The 19,502-nt window shown below is 47.7% G+C and overlaps 1 protein-coding gene across 12 annotated transcripts in view; it reads left to right on the plus strand.

The window, feature by feature from the left end:
• Window positions 1–19,502, plus strand: part of LOC142043353 (H(+)/Cl(-) exchange transporter 5) — a 43,380-nt gene continuing 23,878 nt past the window's right edge. For 2 of the 12 annotated variants that reach the window (XM_075054445.1, XM_075054456.1), the window contains exons 1-2: window positions 13,635–13,975; window positions 16,769–16,918. In XM_075054445.1, the coding sequence (XP_074910546.1) occupies window positions 13,936–13,975; window positions 16,769–16,918 (190 nt within the window). In that variant the 5' untranslated portion in view covers window positions 13,635–13,935. Of the gene's footprint in view, window positions 129–604; window positions 682–714; window positions 1,035–3,156; window positions 3,352–13,634; window positions 13,976–16,768; window positions 16,919–19,209; window positions 19,455–19,502 lie in introns of those variants that run through there. The other 10 variants (XM_075054449.1, XM_075054451.1, XM_075054450.1 and 7 more) reach the window with 10 other exon arrangements.

Consider the following 19,502-nt stretch of genomic DNA (forward strand, 5'->3'; position numbering starts at 1 on the left):
CCCCGCCCCGCCGTGGGTGGAGCCGCCCCGTCGCGCAGGTGCAACGGCCGCGGGGCCGGGGCCGGGGCCGGGCTGGGGCTCGGCCTCAGCGGCGGGGGTCGGCGGAGCGGGAGCCTGGAGCGGCGGAGGTACGGGGCGAGGGGCCGGGGGAGGCGGGGTGGGTCGTCCCGGGGTAGCGGTGGGGCTGAGGTGTTTGGGCGGCAGGGGAGGAGGTGCGGGGCGGCCGTGGGGCCGGGCCTGTGGCCGCCCGTCCCCCCTCTTCGCCCCCTTTTTCTCCTTTTTCTCCCCCTCCTTCTGCCCCTGTGTTGGGCGATGGTGCCCTTGGTCTCGGGGCGGGGAGGGACGCGGATGTCGCAGCTGGAGGCGGGAAGCAGGAGCTTTGGCAAAAGCTGGCGTGGGATGTCGAAGAGGATCACGAAATGGGAGAATTCCTGGATCCCCGGGTCGGGCGGGGATGTTCTCCACGAGGCTTGACAGGAGTCCAGCGTCTGGAGCGCCTGCAGCCCCGCTACAATTACCCCCACCCCGGTTTAGCGCTGGGGAAGGCTGTGTGTGTGTCCTGGTCGCATTTTCTTGCCTGAGCAAGTCGCTCTTTCTCTTCCAGCAGCTCCAAGAAGCATCAGACCGAAGGCAGGAGCAGCTGAGCCTTGGGAGAAGGTACCGATGCCGCTTGTTGGATGGGTAAATGATCCTCTCGTCGTCGCAATTGACCTCTTTTGTGGGTGAACTCTGGCACTGAGAGCAGAGGACCGGGATCGGGCAGCGTACGGCGATGTGATGAGCTGCTGGGAGGGCACGTCACCCGCTTTCCTTTCTGTCTGCCGCTGATGGAGCGCGTGTGGTCAGAGCTGGTGTCCCTCCGTTTGTTTGGGTGCTCAAGGAAAATTCCCATCTGAAGGAGCCTGCAGGAATAGATGGGGCGAGAAATAGGCCAGCCAGAGTTTGGGAATCCTTTAGCACGACGTGTCTTACCACCCTCTGGGTGTTGTGAGCTTTCAGTAGTCCAAGTTTTAAAGCCTTTGTTAATCTTGAAGGTTGTACCTCTTTTTTTTTTTTTTTTCTTTTGCAGCAAGAATGAATGGAATGATTTAGCTTTTTATACTTGTGCAGAGCAGGTGTTTGTGAAATGCACACTTCATAATTTCCTGGTGGCCATGGGGCAGGAGTGTGAGCACCAGCACCTGGGAGGCAATGGGGACATGTGGCTGGCAGACACTGCTGCGCCTGTGACTCCCTTTGTTCCCAGAAGAACTCGAAAACAGGATTATTTTTGGTTTTGAGATACTGTTTGAATGATGGTTGTATAAAGTAGCGAATTGTTTTTCATTCTTTGGGATGCAACGGCCAAATAATCTTCTTGCTGGCCAGAGCTGGAGCCTTGCTGAGCTGCTCCTTTCTGAAATGGCCTGCCACCCTCTGCACGGTTATAGGTGAAGGTCTGTGGTATATGACCTTCAACTTGGTTGCACCAAAATATCTTTTGAGGTTTGGATTTGGTTTGCCCTGGGTTTTGTGGTGTTGTCACTAACAGTTGTTCTCCGCTCACCAATAAGCTGACATGCTTTGGGAGCAGCACCCAAACAAAAGTGTGTTTTTTAGTGGAGTTGCGTTGTCCCTGCACCTTATCACACCCCCCCCCTGTATGCCACACACACTTGAAAACGTAATAGCAAATTTCCTTTGGTCTCCCTGTAAACTTGTGACTCATGACCTACAGGTCATGATCTTCAGCTACCAGAAAGCTGCAGAAGTTAGAAAATCACCATGGGCCCTAAAATACCAAAGCTCATTTCTCTTTTCTCCTGCCGTGTTTTGTTAGAGGTTCTTGGGAAGTTGTGCCACACAGACATACTTTTCTTTTTTCTCGTGTCCCTTGCCATACAGCTGTGCTGCTGCTTTCTGCTGCTGTGTGCTCTTGGTAACCCTATTGCATTTCAGGACTGGGTAACACTGCGAGGCAAGATTTTCTTTTCATCTAAATACTTTCCTTCGGTTGTTCTCCAGCATTGTTTTGTCCGATTCCCATTCGATCTGGTTTGTTTAAAAAAAAAAAAAAAAAAAGCCACGACACTGGTAATTGAGTAAGAAATGTGGCTGTAACACCAATATTTCAGGAAATATCTGTTAATCTTACATTATTCTTTCTGCTGTAGATGTCTTGTCAAGGCAAAAAGCCAGTTGTGCAATTGTCGCGTTGCAGTGTGCAATTAGAACACGGAGTCGCTTGCTTTCTGGATAAAGGGCTGCTCTTCACGAACAACTGGTTTAATGGGAGGAATTGTGGGGCGAGCTCTTAGGTCGGCAGCTGTTACTGTCACACGAGCCAGTGGCGACAGGGTTCAGCAGAAGGGTTTAAATAATCGGGGAAGCCTGACAGTGCAGGGGGACAGTGGCTCTGGTGTGGGACAGTGGTGGGTGGCTTCACGCTTGGGGAGGGTCTTCTGCTGCTGAGATGCCTGGATAAATCTCCTGCAGCACCTAGGCTTGTGCTGCTGCTGCCTAGATTTAGTATAGGGATTCTAAGTGCAGGGTAATGTACACAAATTTTCTTTTTGTAGCTGGGAATAGCATTTTCAAGGATGTGTCTGTGCGGTGGTGGTGGCATCCTCCCCTCAGATCGAGCTGCTTGCTGCAGCTCCGTGGGCTCTCAAGGCTCGCCTGCTGCTTCTGCTCCTTTGCCCTGTGTCCGCCTTTACCCACCTCCTCCTTCCCCAACGCCGACATTATTCCTTTCCCTCTGCCACAGTTCCTCATTTTCTTCTTCCATCCTTGGTGTGGAAGGTGGCACTAGCTGTGACTCCAGCTGGATCTGGTCACTAGTGAAGGAAGGCAAACCTGCCCCCGCAAATTCCTCACCTTGAGCATGCTTACATAGGGCTGGAGTTCATCCGTATAATATCACAAGTCATTTGGGTGTTTAGCAGGTGGGTGAAGTCTGATCGGCTGGCTGGCGCCCCAGACTGTGTGCACAGCCAGGTGAGGGCTGGCGGTGGCTGACGTTGCCATCATCTGGTCTTAGACTCGTCCAGCGGGTTTGGGAGTTTGGATTCCGGTCTCAGTGCAGAATTGACAGCGTGGGTATGAATATTTATGTGCATCTTGCATCATGCTTTTAATTATTCCCGCTGGAATAACAACTGGCTCTTGGTTATGCAGCACAGCTTCACGTGCAGTTGTTGCTGAAGGACTGCGAGCCCTGGTTTTGGAAGATCCTTTTCTGAATGAGTCCCTTGAGCGTGGAAACCCACCCATCTCCTCAGTGTGGCTTGGGCAGCATCCGAAGGCAGAGCGGATGAGGGGCCTTGGGGAGCCAGCCGCGTGAGAGGGACCAGGCACACCGCTTCAGCCAAGGTAACCCTGGGCACTTCCATGTCTGCTTGATAGGAGAAGCTACAAAACCAGATGATTTGGACTTCTGTGGTGCTGCATACCCATCACTGTCACGCTGCAGATGTTTGTCTCATGCTTTTGATCTGAGGCCAGTGCTTGGATGCTGTGAAGTGGTGCAAAACCACTGTGACTAGTGTTTCAGGACTTGCTGTGGTGCTGCTGGTGGTGTTTTGTAGTTGTTCCCTTTCTGCCCGGCTGTGTTATGGAAGGTGGGATGTCGGATGTGTGGCCCTGCATCCTTAGGGTGAAACCGTCGAGGGTTTCCTTGGCAGCCATTTGTTTGTCAAGGCTGAGGAATGGGTGAGACTGTCTCCAGGGAAGGTGGCTGTTGCAGCACCCTATTGTTATCTGGAGAAGAAAGAAGTGGTTGTGCTGTAGGGCAGAGTTGGGTCATCTCCAGGACAGAGCAGACTGCCGGGGAAGCTCCTTCTGTCTGTGTACAGCTCTTTTTCAGTCAAACTTCAGCAGCCAACTGACTGAACTTTGGCCTTGTGTAGTGGACATAGATGTGCTTCAGTCAGAAGAAGAGATGCTACAGGCGTGCTTGGGGAATAGAGTTAGGGGAGATGAGAATACCCAGACGAGCACTTTGGTCAGATAGAGGCAACCGATGGCTTTTTGGGGGGTGGAAGATTTCCATCATGTCCCTGACTCTCATCTTAATAGACCTCTTGCCTCCTCATGGGTTTTTGCTTTAAGCAGAAAATTCTCAAGAAATTTAAGAACTGTAGTGAGACCTACACAGGGTATGTAAGATTACTGTGATATTTTTTTTTTCTTCTTTAGTGACACCTGCTACAATATCACTTTTTAAAAAGTTTTCAATAAAAGAAGTACTGCAGCAGTCAGCAGCAGTCCGTTTCTGCTCTTCTTTGAGACAGTAAGGACCATAATTGGTAAAAGGAAAATCCTTTTTGTGTTTGTATAGTGTCCATAATCTCTTAAGTGCTGCACGACTGTAAATGGGATGGTTGCTGATGAAATGTATGTGCAGTTGCATTTTCCAGAATGCTTTATAGCAAACAGCATGGAAGGTGTCCATTAACAGAGGGTCTGAAACCTGTGTCGTGATGCTGCTGCCTGCTGTGGATGAGGCCAGTTTGCCGCTGCCGAGGCTTGACTCCCAAAGGTGCTTCCTGAGAACCTGGCTAGAAATGAAGTAGAGGGTCAGGCTGCTGATTTCAGTGGCTGTAGCTGCTTTACTCTCTAGCCAAGTTTCACTTTTCCCAAAGGGGATAAGGAAACCTCTTTGTATTTTGAAGGCGCTGGTGTCGTGGGTAGCTACAGAACATTTGGACACCAAAATGTTGCAGCTTCTGCTGTTGGAGGGTGGAAGGTGGGCTATTGAATGTGTGTCCTGATTTTGTAGGAGGCTGAACCATCTGTAGAAATTCAATGAGTCCTGAGAGCTGCTTCAGTGTTGCAGTCAGCGAGTTAGCCCTGTTGTTTGTGTGCCAGCTTGTTCTTGTTCAATGCAATGGGTTTCAGACCTTTTGGACTGCAATTCAGTACTTCCAACATGCCATTTTTATCCCCCCCCCCTTCAGAAACTTCTGTTTGTTTTTTAAAACGTCTACTGACTGTACAAGGAAAGAGCATGTGTCGTGGTTTAACCCCAGCCAGCAACTAAGCACCACGCAGCAGCTCACTCACTTCCCCCCCATCCTGAAACCAGGACAGCATGTATACTTTCGATCGAGTAGCCAGTCAGCCTGAGAAGGTGCCTGCAAGCAGGATGAAATCCATTGCTTTGACAAAAATGTAGAAAATCAGCTACATCACATACAGTGAGCAGCTCAGATAGATTTCATGGAGAGGGAGATGTTGGAAAGGTAACTTGTGTGCGCAACACTCAGGACCTAGCTGTTTCATAGCATTTGGTGTGTGCCAGTTTTAATTCTCACTGCAGTTTGGCAGCATATCTTTGGATCATTAACGCCACCTCCCTGGGGAAGCTTAGCAGCAGTTCTTGCCAGGGCTCCGGTTCTCCTCCCGTAACCCCCTTACCATTGTGACGGGGGAGGCTTTCCAGAGGCTTTTCTCACCAAGGATTTTGTGCAAGTTGGGTGCTTTATGTTCTCTTTGTGCCTCAGAAAATCCCCAGTTAAGACTGTTGTAGCCTATATTTCAGTAATTTGGGTGTTTTCTACCTTGTCAAGCAAGAAGCAAAACTGCAGTCTCCCCAAAATAAGTCTTAACCAAATACCACGTAATGCTGTTTGAATTTCAGAGTGTGCTGTGAAGTGTCTCTTAAAAACAAACAAAAAGATAAGGTACTCTGCTGGAATAGACACAGTACTTGGCACTTAACAAAAGTATGAAATGACAAGTTTCCAGCTGAAACTTGATGCAAGCTTGAAACTAAACTGGACTATAAAATACAGGTGGAAATATTTGTTGAAATCTTGCTATTGTAGCCACAATGGTCCTTATTCTTTACACACAAAAAAAAAAAAAAAAGGAAAAAGGAAAGGAAAAGAGGAAAAAAGTGGTGGTGTTTGAGGAGAGATGATATTTTATCAGTGGTGGTTTGGCTTTTTATTGTCGGACACAGTTTTAGGCATAAACATTAGATCTGAAGGACTTCAGCTCTGTAACAGCAAATTCTTGTCCTTTTTGAATTCCAGTAAAATAACTAAATGTAACAGATATGGAAAGAATGGGATGATTGTAAGTCATGTAATCCAAAAGTGAAGATCCTCTGTGTTAGTGTTGTACAGCTAGTGGTTATGGTGTATGAATAGCATGTGACTATGAGGAGTTACATTTTTAACCTGAAAAGTGGAAATGAGTTTACAAAACACTAGTTCTGTGGCTGCAGTAACTTATTTTAGTTGTGAAGTAGAAAATTATCTGTACCTTTAGTGAACTGACTTACTTTCTTGTTTGCCCTATCAGGGTAAACACGAAAGGACCAGTATTTAAAAACGCTGCTGTCCAGCAAGTTGTTCTGTGTGGGATGTGAAACTGTGTCGTGTGTATTGTGGTGCAGGGGACCCGCGTGAGTGCCGAGTGTCTGTGGGTGTTGCTGTGAACCATGGGTGAATACAGCTGCAGAGCACTGGCTGCTTGTTGAGGAGCTGTGCTGCTTGGGTGACTGTGCAGTGATATATTTTTGGGAATGGGGGAGAGAATATAAGCCTCTTGCTAGACTAGTTCTTGGGATCTGCCTGTTAGAATATCAGGAATCTCATTTAAGAAACAGTAATGAGCCTTGAAGCGTGTCTGGGTTTAAACAAGGCTGGCACATATACTCCCTGTGCTTCCCTACCATAAAGTGGAAAAAGAACGCTTTATATAATAACCACACTTGGCCAGTGCTATTGGTTTTCATGCTGCCTTGAAGACTTTTCTGTATTAAGATCTTCCTGTCTTGCATCCAAGTCATTTTTCCACTTGATTTTGGGGTGTATGTGCTGTGGCTGGTTTGATATGCTGCTGCGAACTGCCGGGTGTTACACCGTGCCGGACTGAAGCTGCAGGTCGCGGGGCTGGTCCCTCTGGAGCTCGTCACGGGGAGAGGATGGAAGGAGGTCCTGCAGCCTTCGGCCGCTTGAGTGCCTTCGCTGCCACATGTCTGGGAGCCCCTGACTCCTCTCCACTTCTCGTCAGCATGAACTTCAGCTGCAGCTCCTAGAGGATAGTCTGTGGCCATCTCACCTTGGAAACTGTCATGCAAGAAGAAGCCTATCTCCTTAACGAAAACGGGGCCCGTAGGGATGTTCTGCTTCCTAGAGCTCTCGTAGGGAAGAAGTTGGCCATGAGGACAGCTTTGGTTGTGATCCAGTTTAAGACTAGAGATTTTGGCAGGAGGTGGCTTTAGAGTCTTCATCCAAGATTTTGATGTTTTCAGGATGAAAACCATGTCAGATCTGTTCTTAATGCTGAAGTAGTCTCCATGATGAAAACCACCTGCATTTATTCTGGCTATTTCACTCTGAGTCATGTGTTAATCACACTCTTCCCATTTGCATTGGGAAGGCTGGATGAATGGAGTGACATCTGGCTGTATGTTGTTGAAGATTTGCTAACCTGAGGATGGCCTGTAAACATTTTGGAGTCATCGCTTACTAGCTACACAGGCACGTATTAGAAACAAGGCTCTAGCTCAGCTGATGCTCCTACACAGAGCTGTGCTAGTCGACCAGTTTCACCAGCCTGAATTTCCAAAGAGGGTGGTAATGGCAGAGAAGCTGTCGGTTGAGTTTCAGTATGGAAACTGCTGTAAATAACTAAATTTAGTCTGAAAAATACAGAAAGCTTAAAAACCAGTAGCAACCCCCCCTTAACTGTCTGTTGCATGGCACAATCACAAACTGCCTGTAAATTTGGTCTTTTGCATTTTCAAGTTAGGCTGCTTTTTGTCAAAGCATTAACTTGAAAAGAAGCTGGAAGCATTTGTGAAGAAGCTCTTGGGTAGCAGTGTCTGAGCTAAGACTGTGGCTTTTTAACTGAAAGTTAAAATGGAAATTACAAAAACTTTAGGAGGAAAAAAAACAACCAAGCAAAAGCAAGGCGGTCTGACTTGCATCTTGGCACTTACTGTGTTTCTATATGATAAAGCATCTTTAAAAAAGCAGGGATTTCTGGAGAAAAGCACTGAAATGTCCATGATCCCGGTAAACATGCCAATCAGGCTGCGTTGATCTGAACCTCTAGCAAAGTTACAATAGGGGTAATATTGTACAAGAGGATAAAACCAAACTGTTGGAGAAAGCCAGGTGACTAAATGGCAGGTGAGCCTGGACCCGAGAGCTGTCCGAGGCTCGTGGTCAGCATCACAAGAGGGATGCAAATCAGCGTTATTTGGTAACGTGGACAGTGATTGTGCAGGGCTTGGGCTGGCGTTGCTGTGGGTCCTCTCCCGAATCGCGGCTGGCTCATGCTAGACATGTCTCCATGGGTTGGAAGCAGAGGTGTCTAGCCTGGGAGGAAAGATAAGCAGCATGTAACTTTGGAAGCGGGTATTGGGAAATCCAAGATGTAGTCTGTCCCTAAATAGGCCAGTTATTTGAAGCATCACAGATGCTTGCTCCAGTGAAACAGGAAAGAATCAAACCCTCCGAGAAGAGCGGCGTGGCTGTTCCGAGGAACGTTAGGGTCGGTCTAGCTGTGTGCATCTTCCAGTGCTCATCCTCAGGTGTCTGCAGGTGGGGGAGGCGTGCCTTGCTCTGCATCTCCCGTAAACACTGGTGTACCAGCTTTTCTGTCCTTTCCTGTCTCCCACATAGCTGTTGGCTTCCAACAGCCCTTACCTGTATGGACCCAGCTTGTTGGTATAGTCAACTGGAGGAAAAAAAAAAGGCAATATCAACAAAAATGTTTAAATGGGAGTTTACTGCTTTAGGGGTGGGTGGGTGGTTTGAGAGCTGTGGTTGCATATCAATAATTGTCAAGAAGAACTCCTTCTTGGCTTTAAGGAGGCAAAGCATGACATACTGAAAAGATGCTATCTGTTGGAAACGTAATCCGCTTTCAACCTGCAAGCAGTTGTAGGAAGTTGTAGGACTGCTTCTGCTTCTGAATTCCCCTTCAAAATCATCTTCAAATGACAGGGAAAGCCCTGAAGGTAAGAAAGGATCTGTGTGGCTTGGGGAGCTAACACTGCCTTGCCAGTGACAGCTGAGAAAACTGTTTACACGCTGAATTTGTAGGAAATGTGAATACTGTGTACAGGTTGGTGCCCAATGTTGGTGCATTCACTTCCCCTGGCCTGTGCCTCACATTTGTGCACAGAAACTTGCTTCTAACTCCTCTCTGTGCAAGAGCTTTCCCTGTCGCTGTCTTCTGTCATTGTAAGAAATTTTTAATGGGAATTTGCCCCCAGCCAAAACAGGACCTGGTTTGGCAGAGGTGATTTAGCAACCTAACAATTGGTAAGTCCTGTAATGCTGTAAACAGTCTTGTTTGCTGACTGTTGAATGTGACTTGGCTTGTTTTAACACAATCCCTTAAAACTGTACCCAACGTGATTAATATTGCAAAGAACTGGGGCACACCCAGGAAGAGGGAGGGAGAAGGAGGTTTCCTGGAGAAGCCAATTGATGAAGCAGATAACCGGGAGGAAGTAACTAAGAAAATATGTTTCTAATAATGAGTTGTGATTTACTGGTGCTACCAGTGACAGCTGAGCTGAATTTGTGCTCAGCAACGCTTCTTTTAGCTTTTGAAGGACCGACGCTGGTCTTGAATGGGGCCAGCAGTGCCTTTGGTTGCATCCGTGTGCTCACCACATTGTGCTGCCGGAGTACCTCATCTCGGTCAGTACCTGCTTTGAGTCGTGCCTGGGGCTATGGCTGTGGCCGTGCGAAAGCTCCCAGTGCGGTTTTAGGATGGGGAACAAGAACAGAGCAGTCCATTTCTGGAATTGATTTCATTTCACCAAGAAAGACTGTTTTGAGTGAACCCATGCGGTGTGAATTACCCCTAACGCTAGCCTGGACCCACAGGTACCTATCATGCAAGTAGTTCAAAACCAACAACTTCTTGCCATTTCTGCAAGAAATAAATAAGATTTTCCCCCATTTCATGGATGGAGACACCAAAGCAGGTAATATGACTTAGCTAAAACCACAAGTTGCTTTGATGGATGGAGATACAGCCCTATGGCTGTTGGTTCCTGGTCTAAAGTCTGCCTGCCGTGCCTGCGCGACCTTGTCTCGGAACATTTTGTTGCTTGTTGGTACCACAGGGTGCAATGGCAGGCTTCGTCGGAGAGGAAAGCACGGTGCAGGAGCGAGAGAATATCAGCTGTTTCCTTGAAACCCTTTGTTCGTGGGGTGACTCTCGGGAGCAGATCTTCCCCAGGGCTTTGACCTCCCTCTGCTCCTTTCCGTCTGTTGCCTTCTCCGCAACCCACAAGGTCCATGTGCGGCTGGCAGGTGGCTGGGCCAGCTCAGGCTCTGTAATAGCACTAATGAGCCTGGGCACTTTGTGGATATCCTTGGCTTTTGTTCTCCCATCAGAAAGCCAGATGTTTCCAGAGTTCCCATCCCACTCTGTCTTGTTGCTTCCCCCCTGCCCCAAGCACTTGGAAAGCACATTCCTACTTGATTTTCATTTAAATGTGCATGTATCCAGGGATTAGGAGCAGCAATGCACAATGTTTATGCCTTTGATGACTGTCAAAACTTTTCTCACAAATACCAGTTTTAGAAAGTTGTACAAGGCCTTTACCAAGGTATATGCCTTCCAAGTACTGATGGGAAAAACTAGTTGTGAATTGGTGTAGAAGCTGGGGTGGAACAACTCTGTGCTTCCTTGATTGTGGTCTGAGTCACGAGGTCTTTATCATCACAAGACACAGCACCATCTTCTCATTGGATCTGCTAGAAATAAATAGTGATTTTTTCAGTGACTGGAACAGTTCAAAGCTGTTAAAACTTCTTGCATTGTAGGTGTTAAGTGTTTTCATGCTTATTGTGTGGAAAACGCCATGAAAAAGGTCTTTGGCTGCTTGTCCTTCTCTTTCCTCCTCTTCCTGCAGGAAAACCAACACAAAATCCACCCCAATCTGTGCTCTCAAGCAAACCCAAGGTGCTTTCCTGCAGTGTGCCTTATGAGTATGTTTTGATTCCCTGAAGTCTTCTGACCAGCTCTGTGTAGCTGATGTGAGCTGTGGAAATTCCTGGTAAAGCAGGAGAAATGGGCTGCTTTTTTTCTTATTTCTAGAAATCCCTTCTATGTAAAGCATCTGTAGCAGCAAACCATTTCTTTAATTGGTGGTGGATGATTGTGGGGGATTTTTAATCTAATAAATAAAATACTGGAACATCTTGTTTCTGGAGGTATGTTTTTCTGGCAAGTATATGTGATTCTGTTAGCAGCACTCCCAGAAATAAGGTTTTATTCAGAAGCTGAGTGTAGTTACTCATGAGCTGAGGATGAAATCAGCTGTGGTTGATGTTTGCCTCCGCTCAAGTTTTCCACTGTACTGGGCTGAGTGGCATAAGCTATGTGGAATGATGAATTATTCAAGAGGAGGTGATACTAACACGGACTTAAGGACATCAGCTGTAAGTGTCTGTGTGCCTGTCAGTGCATAAGCATCTCAGGATGGCAGTGAATCCTTTAACACGCTGTATCAGCCCCACGTACAAAAGTGCCGGGCAAACCTGAAACGTCACAGGATTTGTACGCTGCTTTCTGGCATTACCTGGTGAAACGTGATGGTGTGTGTTACCTTGCTGGAAGGATGTCAGACCAGAGCATGGAATACCGTCTCCCTGGGGCCTGTGTGAGTACGTGTCAAGGAACAACAAAAGAACCCCAAACAAGCCCTAAAACAATTCAAGTCTTTGTGTTCGGCTTATGTTGGTAGAGTTCCCAGTTTCTCTAAAACCATCTATTGTTCCAGACCAGCGTGGCTGTACAGCCCTTGCTTAATGCAAACAGCTCGCCCGGTGTTTGTTTGCCTTTGCTCGAGCGGCCGCTGAGGACAGGGTGCTGCGTGGAGTTGTGGGCTGGAGCGGCAGACTCCCACCGGCCGGGTCAGCCTTGTCCTGGGGCCGGCAGGGCTCCGTGCCCCTGCTCCAGCCCGAGAGGGACAACTTCTCCAGTTCCCTGCTCCTGTGCTAGTGCTGGACTGGGGCAGCCCCGGACCCCTCCCCTTGGCCATCCCAGGAAAGGAGCTGTCATCTGCTACGGGGAGAGGAGGGGAATGGGAGAAGCGGACTGATGCTCGAGGATGAAACAGTTGTCTGCTCTTTGGAGGAGGAACAGGCAGGTGGACAGCAAGAAGTGAATGTAGGTAAATAAATGCTTTTATGACCATGCATTTAAAATGCAATGGGAAAAGGCATGTTGATGATCTTAAATGAGCCACTAAACCCTTCTGTTAAATGATTATGTGCAGTTTGTGAAACCAAGCCATTGCTAATAGCAACGTGTTTGAAAACATTTCATTTTTCTCTGAAGATATTTGTGTGTCACGTACTGCACCTGAAGGGGACTTAAAGGTGATGTGAAAAATCTTCTCGGTTATCAGCTCACCTGTTGTAGTTTCATCTGTACAGAAGGGGAGACTGGTTGTAGTCACTTCAGACAGCACAGGGAATTGGAGGGAGGAATGACTTGGAAAAGTAGCATCATCTCTTTTATAAACCAGGTGTTTACAGTCATCTCTGTTGTACCCTGCCTTTGCCTGCAATTGCTGCCTGGTATTGTCTTTTTGTAGGCACTGTAGCTGAAGAAAGTGCAAGAAGCGGATGTGGAGCTCTTCTGAGAGTGCTGCCTCCAACTTTGTGTGCATGGTGGTTTGATTTTTAGCAGTTAAAGAAGAAATTACAGTTGGGGTTTTTTGGGGGGTGATTTGGTGTTTTTTGTTTTGTGGGTTTGTTTTGTTTTGTTTAAGATCAGTACCCAGCCCTCTTGCAATTCATTTGAAGTCTGCACATCAAGCCTGGACCTGGCAGGGTTGCATGTTTCGTGGGCTGGAATACAGTGAAATCCAAACCAGCTCACTTAGTTTACAAGCAGACTGAAGTTTCTTTCTCGTGGAGTAACCTCCTCTGCTCTGGAAGAGAAATATTTTTTTTGTTAATGACAATGTGAGTCTCTAGAGTGATAATGTTGCAGGAAAGCCTTGCTCTGCTGGCTCCCAGCCAGGTACCAGGAGTATTGACATAACAGCTAAATGATATATTTTTCTCTCCTTTCTCCTTTTTTTTCAGTTACAATTGGCTTATTCAATTTTTTTTTTCTTATTTGTGTACCTTTGGATCTGGTAATTGTGGGAAGGGATGTGCCTGCCCCTGTGGGGATGGGGAGGAGGAACTGCCCCGAACTATCAAAGCTCGGCTTAGATTTGCTGATCTCTGGAAAAAAAAGCAGTCTTGTGATCTGGGCTTTGGTTTTTCACATGAAATAGCCGCTAGGTGGTAAGCTCGCTCCTTCCCCCGCAGCAGCAATGACTGATGAAGGCGGCTGGTCAGGATTACTCCCTGCTCCTTTTTGAGTTGTATTCTCCTGGTGCGATGTCTTTGTGGTGCTGGTGGAGCCGGAGCCGAGCCTTCCATCCGACGATGTGGATGGCGGAAAAATGCTGCGGAAACTTTTACCACCCTCTGACTTGGAAAGCATTGAACCCGTGTGCTGGAAGGGCTGCTCCGAGCCCCCACGTCGCTGGCCGGTGGAGGCAAGCGTGGTGGTGGTGGTGGTGGTGCTGGAGCTCACCGGTGCTGTGGCTCACCAGTCCTGCTCCTCTGGCTGCGGATTGGAACACGGCGCTGGGATGGGTGCTGGGGGAGCAGATCGCTGGGTGTGCTGGCGATGTCGAAGTCCGAAATGGGAAGAAGAGCCTGCGACGCGCAGCGTCGATCGGAAAGCGCCGCGAGGGCTGAAGCTGGGGCTGGGTTGGCTCCGCAGGACGGCAGCGGGGTTGCTCCGGCTTCCTGGTGGCGAGTGCTGTCCTCTGAGTCACTTCCAGGCGTCGGGGGGCCGACCCCGTCGGGTTTGGCTTCGTTGCTTCCCTTTGCTTGACTGTGATGGGTAAAGCCAGGATGGTCTGAAAAGGCAGAGGAGGTGGATGGGAGCAGCTGGAGGAGGATGGCTTCTTGCGAGCGTTGGGTGCACCAGAAGCCCTTGGGTACGTACGGCTGCTGGGGGGGTGTCCCGGAGCGTGCCCGTGGCCTGGTGGGAAAGAAGGAGCCGTAGCGCGATGAAGTATTGCAGTAAATTAACTACATAGATAAGCATGAGAACAGTCTGGGTTTGTTTTGGTTTTTTTTTCTTTTTTTTTTTGTGCACGTGATTTGCCTGGAAAGGCATTGCTTGCCCGTAGAGGGAGTGTTCTTGTAAGAAAAAGTGACTTAAGCCTGTATCTCCAGGGACTGCTTCAGGACTTGGGAGAGAAGCCATCACTGAATTATCATTTTCTGTGTCCTTTTTGTGCTGCATGCATGCTGGGTGTTGTCTGGGCTCTGCTGCGACTGGAAGGTGGTGTGCTCGTTGGCTTGGTTTTGGTTTTTTAAGCTGTAAATGAGAGCAAACTTGGGGATGGATTGCGGGGAGCAGGAGGTGACATTGCTCTAATTTTCAAACAGGGACTTCTGTCTGCCTGTGCTGGCAGTGCCATGCCTTCTGTCAGCTGAGGGACTCAGCCTCTGGTAGGGCTACGAATTTATGCTTTTTGTGCAAAGCAAATATGTGAATACAGACATATTTTAAACGTCCCCTCCCACATATATATACAAACACACACACAGAGTCTTACTGGAAAATACCTATAAAACTGTGTTATGCTGCAGACAAGCCCCGCAACACCCAAGCACAGAGTTTCTTTAGTTCTTTGCTGGGGTGAGACGTGCCATTCCTGCCTCCTGGGCTGAGAGCCGGCATCCGCTGTGCTCCCTGGAAGCAGCTTACCGGAGGTGCGCTACAGTGCTTTAATGAAATTAAATTATTTTTATTGCTAGCTGGCAAATAATGACTTCAAATTCCTCAGTTTCTCCTGCCTTTGGTTCTCTGTGTGTGCTGATGGAAGACTGCAGCCCGCACCATCTCTGTGCTTTCAGAGTGTGCTAAAAGCGTTGCTGCTGGCAGGGCAGCGTGCAGCACCTCACGTGCCTTCCCGAACGCCCAGTTGCCCTCGGCCAGAGCTCAGCACTCTCTTTACTGGTGTATTCTGCACCAGTTTAATGAGTAAACAGGGCTTAAATGTTAAGTAACATTGTGTTCCACAGAGCAAGGCTCAGCAAAGAGCCCAGTGCGTCACTTCGTACAATGCCAAGACTTTTTTTGTGTGGTGTGGTGGCTTTTTTTTTTTGTAATAGGAAGTGCTTTCTGCAGAGTGTGTAATTCATACTGCTTGCAAATGCTGGCTGGCTTTCTCCTTTCCTGAAATAAGGCTGAGCTGCATATTTGGTTCCTCTATAATTCTCTTGAAAAATGTGTATGTTTGCAAGAGAAAAGCGAACACGGGCTATCATCTCATTGAGATGAAGATTCCCACTTACAGGTTGCAAGAGCTATTTTTGAGGCTGAGACCTGATTATTTTTATATTTTTTTTTTTCAGCTCAGTTAATTATTATGTTTTCAGAGCTTGTGCTTTCATAGTTTGTCTGCCATCTTAGAGAAGAGCAGGAGAGACAACAGGTCTTGTGTCATGGTCTGGCATGACCAGCTCCTTGAGACGACCAGGTCCGGTAGGAGGTCAAGGATACTTAATTAAAATTATTTATGAAGTTTAATAGCACACTTCCACATTGCATTTTACAGCTTCATGTGCAGGTGGTTAGGAATCGTTGTTCACATGGGTTGTTTTGATAGTTTGCCTACATCTCAGAGAAGGACAGGTAGGTGAGCTTGGAACATCTGGAGAGCATCACAGCCACATTTCTGCTGCGAGGATCCTTCCTCCCTGATGGGCTTTGCACAACGCTCTGGCAGTAAATACAAGGACACCGTGGGAGGTGAAATGGTCAAAAAAAGAAAAAAAAAGTCATTGCAAACCTGTTGAGAGCACATGTGGACATTATTTAGAAAATACATCAGCAGATGTCACTTGCCTTGTCCAACATGGTGTTGACCTGAGTAATTTTTTACCTGCTGTTAGAGTGGATTTCTAATTGCTCTGTCTGGTAGTGACCAGCAGATAGAAATTGATTCACAGTCTTTGTGGGAAATATAAAGGAGGAAAAGGAAATACCTTGAGAGGCTTTTAAGACCAAGAACTTAGAAATATAATTGGTTTTCTATAGAGAAAAACATTATCTGAGGCATTCGGGCTGCTGTTGTGTTTGAGATCAGTCGGATCACCCGAGTGCAAGCCATGGCAGCGGGTGACACGGGACAGTGCACCTGAGCTATGGGCAGGTGAGATGGGGGCTGTTTCTAGTTTTTGGGATGGTCGCTTGCAGTTTGTCGGTCTCATTGCCTTGATTAAGCCTGTCTCATGGCTGGCAGCTGGTTATTCAAAGTCCAGTTTGAGCCCTTTTCCAGCAGGCAGTGGACTGAGGAGTAGAGGATATGTGTGTAGGATCCCTTATTATGGAAAGATTTTCCTCTGTGGGTCTTGGCTTGGCCGTGCAAAGTTTTCTAAACTTGTTGTCTTTTAAGAACCTGGGCACCCTAGTGCTGCTGTGTTTGTATGTCTTTCCAGTTGAGTTCAGATGCCATACTGGGACTTAATGTTTGTTTCTGGCATGGGGCAATATGAAGTCTAGTGCAAGAGCTTTGCTTGTAAACATCCAGTTTTGTCCTGAGCAGTTGCTTGTTCTACCCCAAATTTCAGGTGGTATCGCTGCATTTTTCCTTCACCTGGGAAGAGCAGTGCAGACTCCTTGTCTTCAGGACAAAGTGTCAAGTGGGCATCAGTCCAGTTGGCTTAGAAAATAAGTCTTCATGCTTGTGCTCTAAAAATTTTCCTTTTGCTCCCAGGTTTGGAAGCTCTGGCCATGGATCAGAAAGGCTATCGACGGGGGAGTTTCCAGAGCAGCACTAGTGATGAAGATATGCTGGAAATAGCAGGAGCATCTCTGGACTTCTCCATGGCAGACGATGACCCGCCACTTGACAGGGAGATGGGAGGTAATACCTGTGCATCACTCTGCTTTCTGTTTTTCATAATGGCTTTTGGTAGGATTTCATATTAATATTTTCTGTATGGGTCCCACTGGCCTCTGCTGAGGGTGGGAGTCTAGCGTTTCACAGCACCAATGTGAATAATTTGCAGCATTCTGCACTGCATTGCATCCCTGAATAGACTTCTGCAGAACAGCTGAACGCTTGCTCACGTTCCAGATTTGGCTCCCAGCATTGCTTTGTGACGGAGGCTGGTGGGAGGCGTTCTGTGCAAAGTAGAAAATCTCCTTAAAATAAATGGCAATTGCAAGAGGCGTGTGAGTGACTTTATGGTGGTCAGGAGGCACTGCTTGTCTGTCTCCAGCAACCGAGCTGCCTGATCTCAGGCTGTGTGCCTCCAGTAACCTGTCAGAGGGGAAAACTGCTCTCTTAGCCATCTGTGTCATTACTTTGCTATTAAATGTAGCATATCCTCTCCCAGTGCTTTGCTTTTAGGGCTTCTGGTTAGTCCTTTCTGGAGTTTTTTCTGAAATAGCTGCTGTAGGGGAGAGCTGGCCGTGCCATGAGGGAGGTGTCGTGAGTGTGATGGGCGTGCGCGGGGTGACAGCGTAGAGCAATTCCTAGGGGTTTGTGGTACAAGCAGAGACTCTCCCTTCCCCTTCCCTTCTTCTTTACCTGTAATTTTAAAGGTTGTCCATTGTGGGGAGAATCTCAAAATGTAACAGCACAAAGGGGCTTGGTGCTGAGCTTGCATGATGCCAGAGACTCTTGGCTTCCCCTGCCACCACTCATCTGTCCAGAGAGGGTCTGCTGCTACCTCTTCTAGTCTGAGCCTGAGGTTGTGAAATTAAAGGGGGAGAGGTAAATCTGCATGGTTTTGCTGAACTTTGGCCCTAGACAAGCAAGACTTGCCTGATTTTTTACTTCCGTGAATTATCATAAGTTAGTTTAAAAGCAAAAGTACTTAATTGTGGACAGCAGACCACAAGTCTCCATGACTTCCCATAAACCTTCTCGTCCTCTTCTTCCCCCACCCCTGTTTACTGCAGGGCAAAAATTAAAAAAAGAAATCCTTTTGTTTTGCTTCTCAGCTATGTGGTCTGCCTTTAGGTAGTGCAAATGAAGACAGACTTCCTCAAATGTCACCTCTCAGTAGCCGAAACTACCAGCTCTTTTGCTGCTGGAATCCTATAAGGAGCATGTGATTGTTTTCTGCTTGGTTTGGTCCTTCTCACTGCTTTCAGGCTCAAGTGGAGGAAGGATCATTGTGTTTTTGTAGCGGTTGCATTAACTCTTGAGTGATAAGCATTGGTTTGTGGTTCAAAAAACCTCTGTCTGTGCACAAAGGGGATGTGTGCAAGATTTACATCCCAAGTGTGTTGTCTCCTGGGTTCCATCTAACGCGAAGCAGGGTGACTGGTATGTAGGGCTTGGCTGCGGTGCAGATATCGGGCAGTGTGCTCGCTCCACCCTGACCGGGTGGTGGAAGTCACCTTTAGAACTGGGCATGTCTGGGAGTCCACTTCAGAACTCCTCACACAGAGCTTGAAATAACAAGTTGTGACTGAATTTGCTTCTGAAGATCTATTAGTTACTAGTATGTGCAGAATTAGAAATAATCACATTATGCATGTTGGTAATGGAATTGTAAATTCATGTTGTCTTACCTGCTGATGAGAACTGCTTTTTCTATAGCCATTGGGGTATCAACTGAAGTTAAACATGTGCTCATGTTTAATATTTAGAGAGAAGGAGCTGAATTCTTTAACTTCTTGTAAGGAAATTATTATTCTATAGAGCTTAGAAGCAGTGGTGGGTAACTCCAGCTGAGTTTAGTTTTGCTGCTGGCCTGAAAGAGCACACAGTTGTTTCCCTCCTTGCTTAAGTAGGCTTTTCCCATCTCTGCTCGGGGCATTTGAAGGACTGTGGCTACTTCTATGAAAAAAGCGGGGGTCTGCCCCGCTGGCACGTGCGGCTTGGAGTGATGGTGGTAGCAGCGCTTCGGGGGGCTGCCTTAAACCCGATGGCGGAGAGGAACGGACAGTTCCCCTGAAAGAGGCTCTCTCTGTTTGCAGGATGCTTAAGTCTGCGGGGGGGTTGTCGCAGACATGAAAGAGGAAATTTAAAAGTGGAAGGAGTTGCTTGCCGAAATACCGGTTTCAGTTCACTCTACAAATATCCCCTACTGACTTCAGGAAACGTTTGCTGGCAAATGTTTGGATGCCGGGTGTGCAACCTGAAGATGTGGTGGCACAGGCTTGACTGGAGCTGGAGAAGTGGTAACTGAGGTTCTCCCATGGTGGAGTTGGCTGCAAACCTCTGGCTGGGACCTGCTGCTTTTGCTGTCTGGTGTGTTGTCGGATGGGGGTGAGTTAGTGACACCGTTTGGATCCAGAACCCAGCCCTCTCGTACCACCTTCTCCAAGACTGTCAAACTCTCCTGCGAGTGGTGGCATTTCAAGTCGAAAACAGCCACAACTGGAGATTATAGATCCTGTCAAGTGACCGGAGGAGGAAGCATCACCTGCTGCTTGGTAGATTTGTAAGTCTGGAGTGTGTTTGGCAGCCAGCGCTCCTCCGTGCTTTCCTT

The sequence above is a fragment of the Buteo buteo genome, chromosome 22 (genome assembly GCF_964188355.1).
Source record: "Buteo buteo chromosome 22, bButBut1.hap1.1, whole genome shotgun sequence".
NCBI classification, from domain to species: domain Eukaryota; kingdom Metazoa; phylum Chordata; class Aves; order Accipitriformes; family Accipitridae; genus Buteo; species Buteo buteo.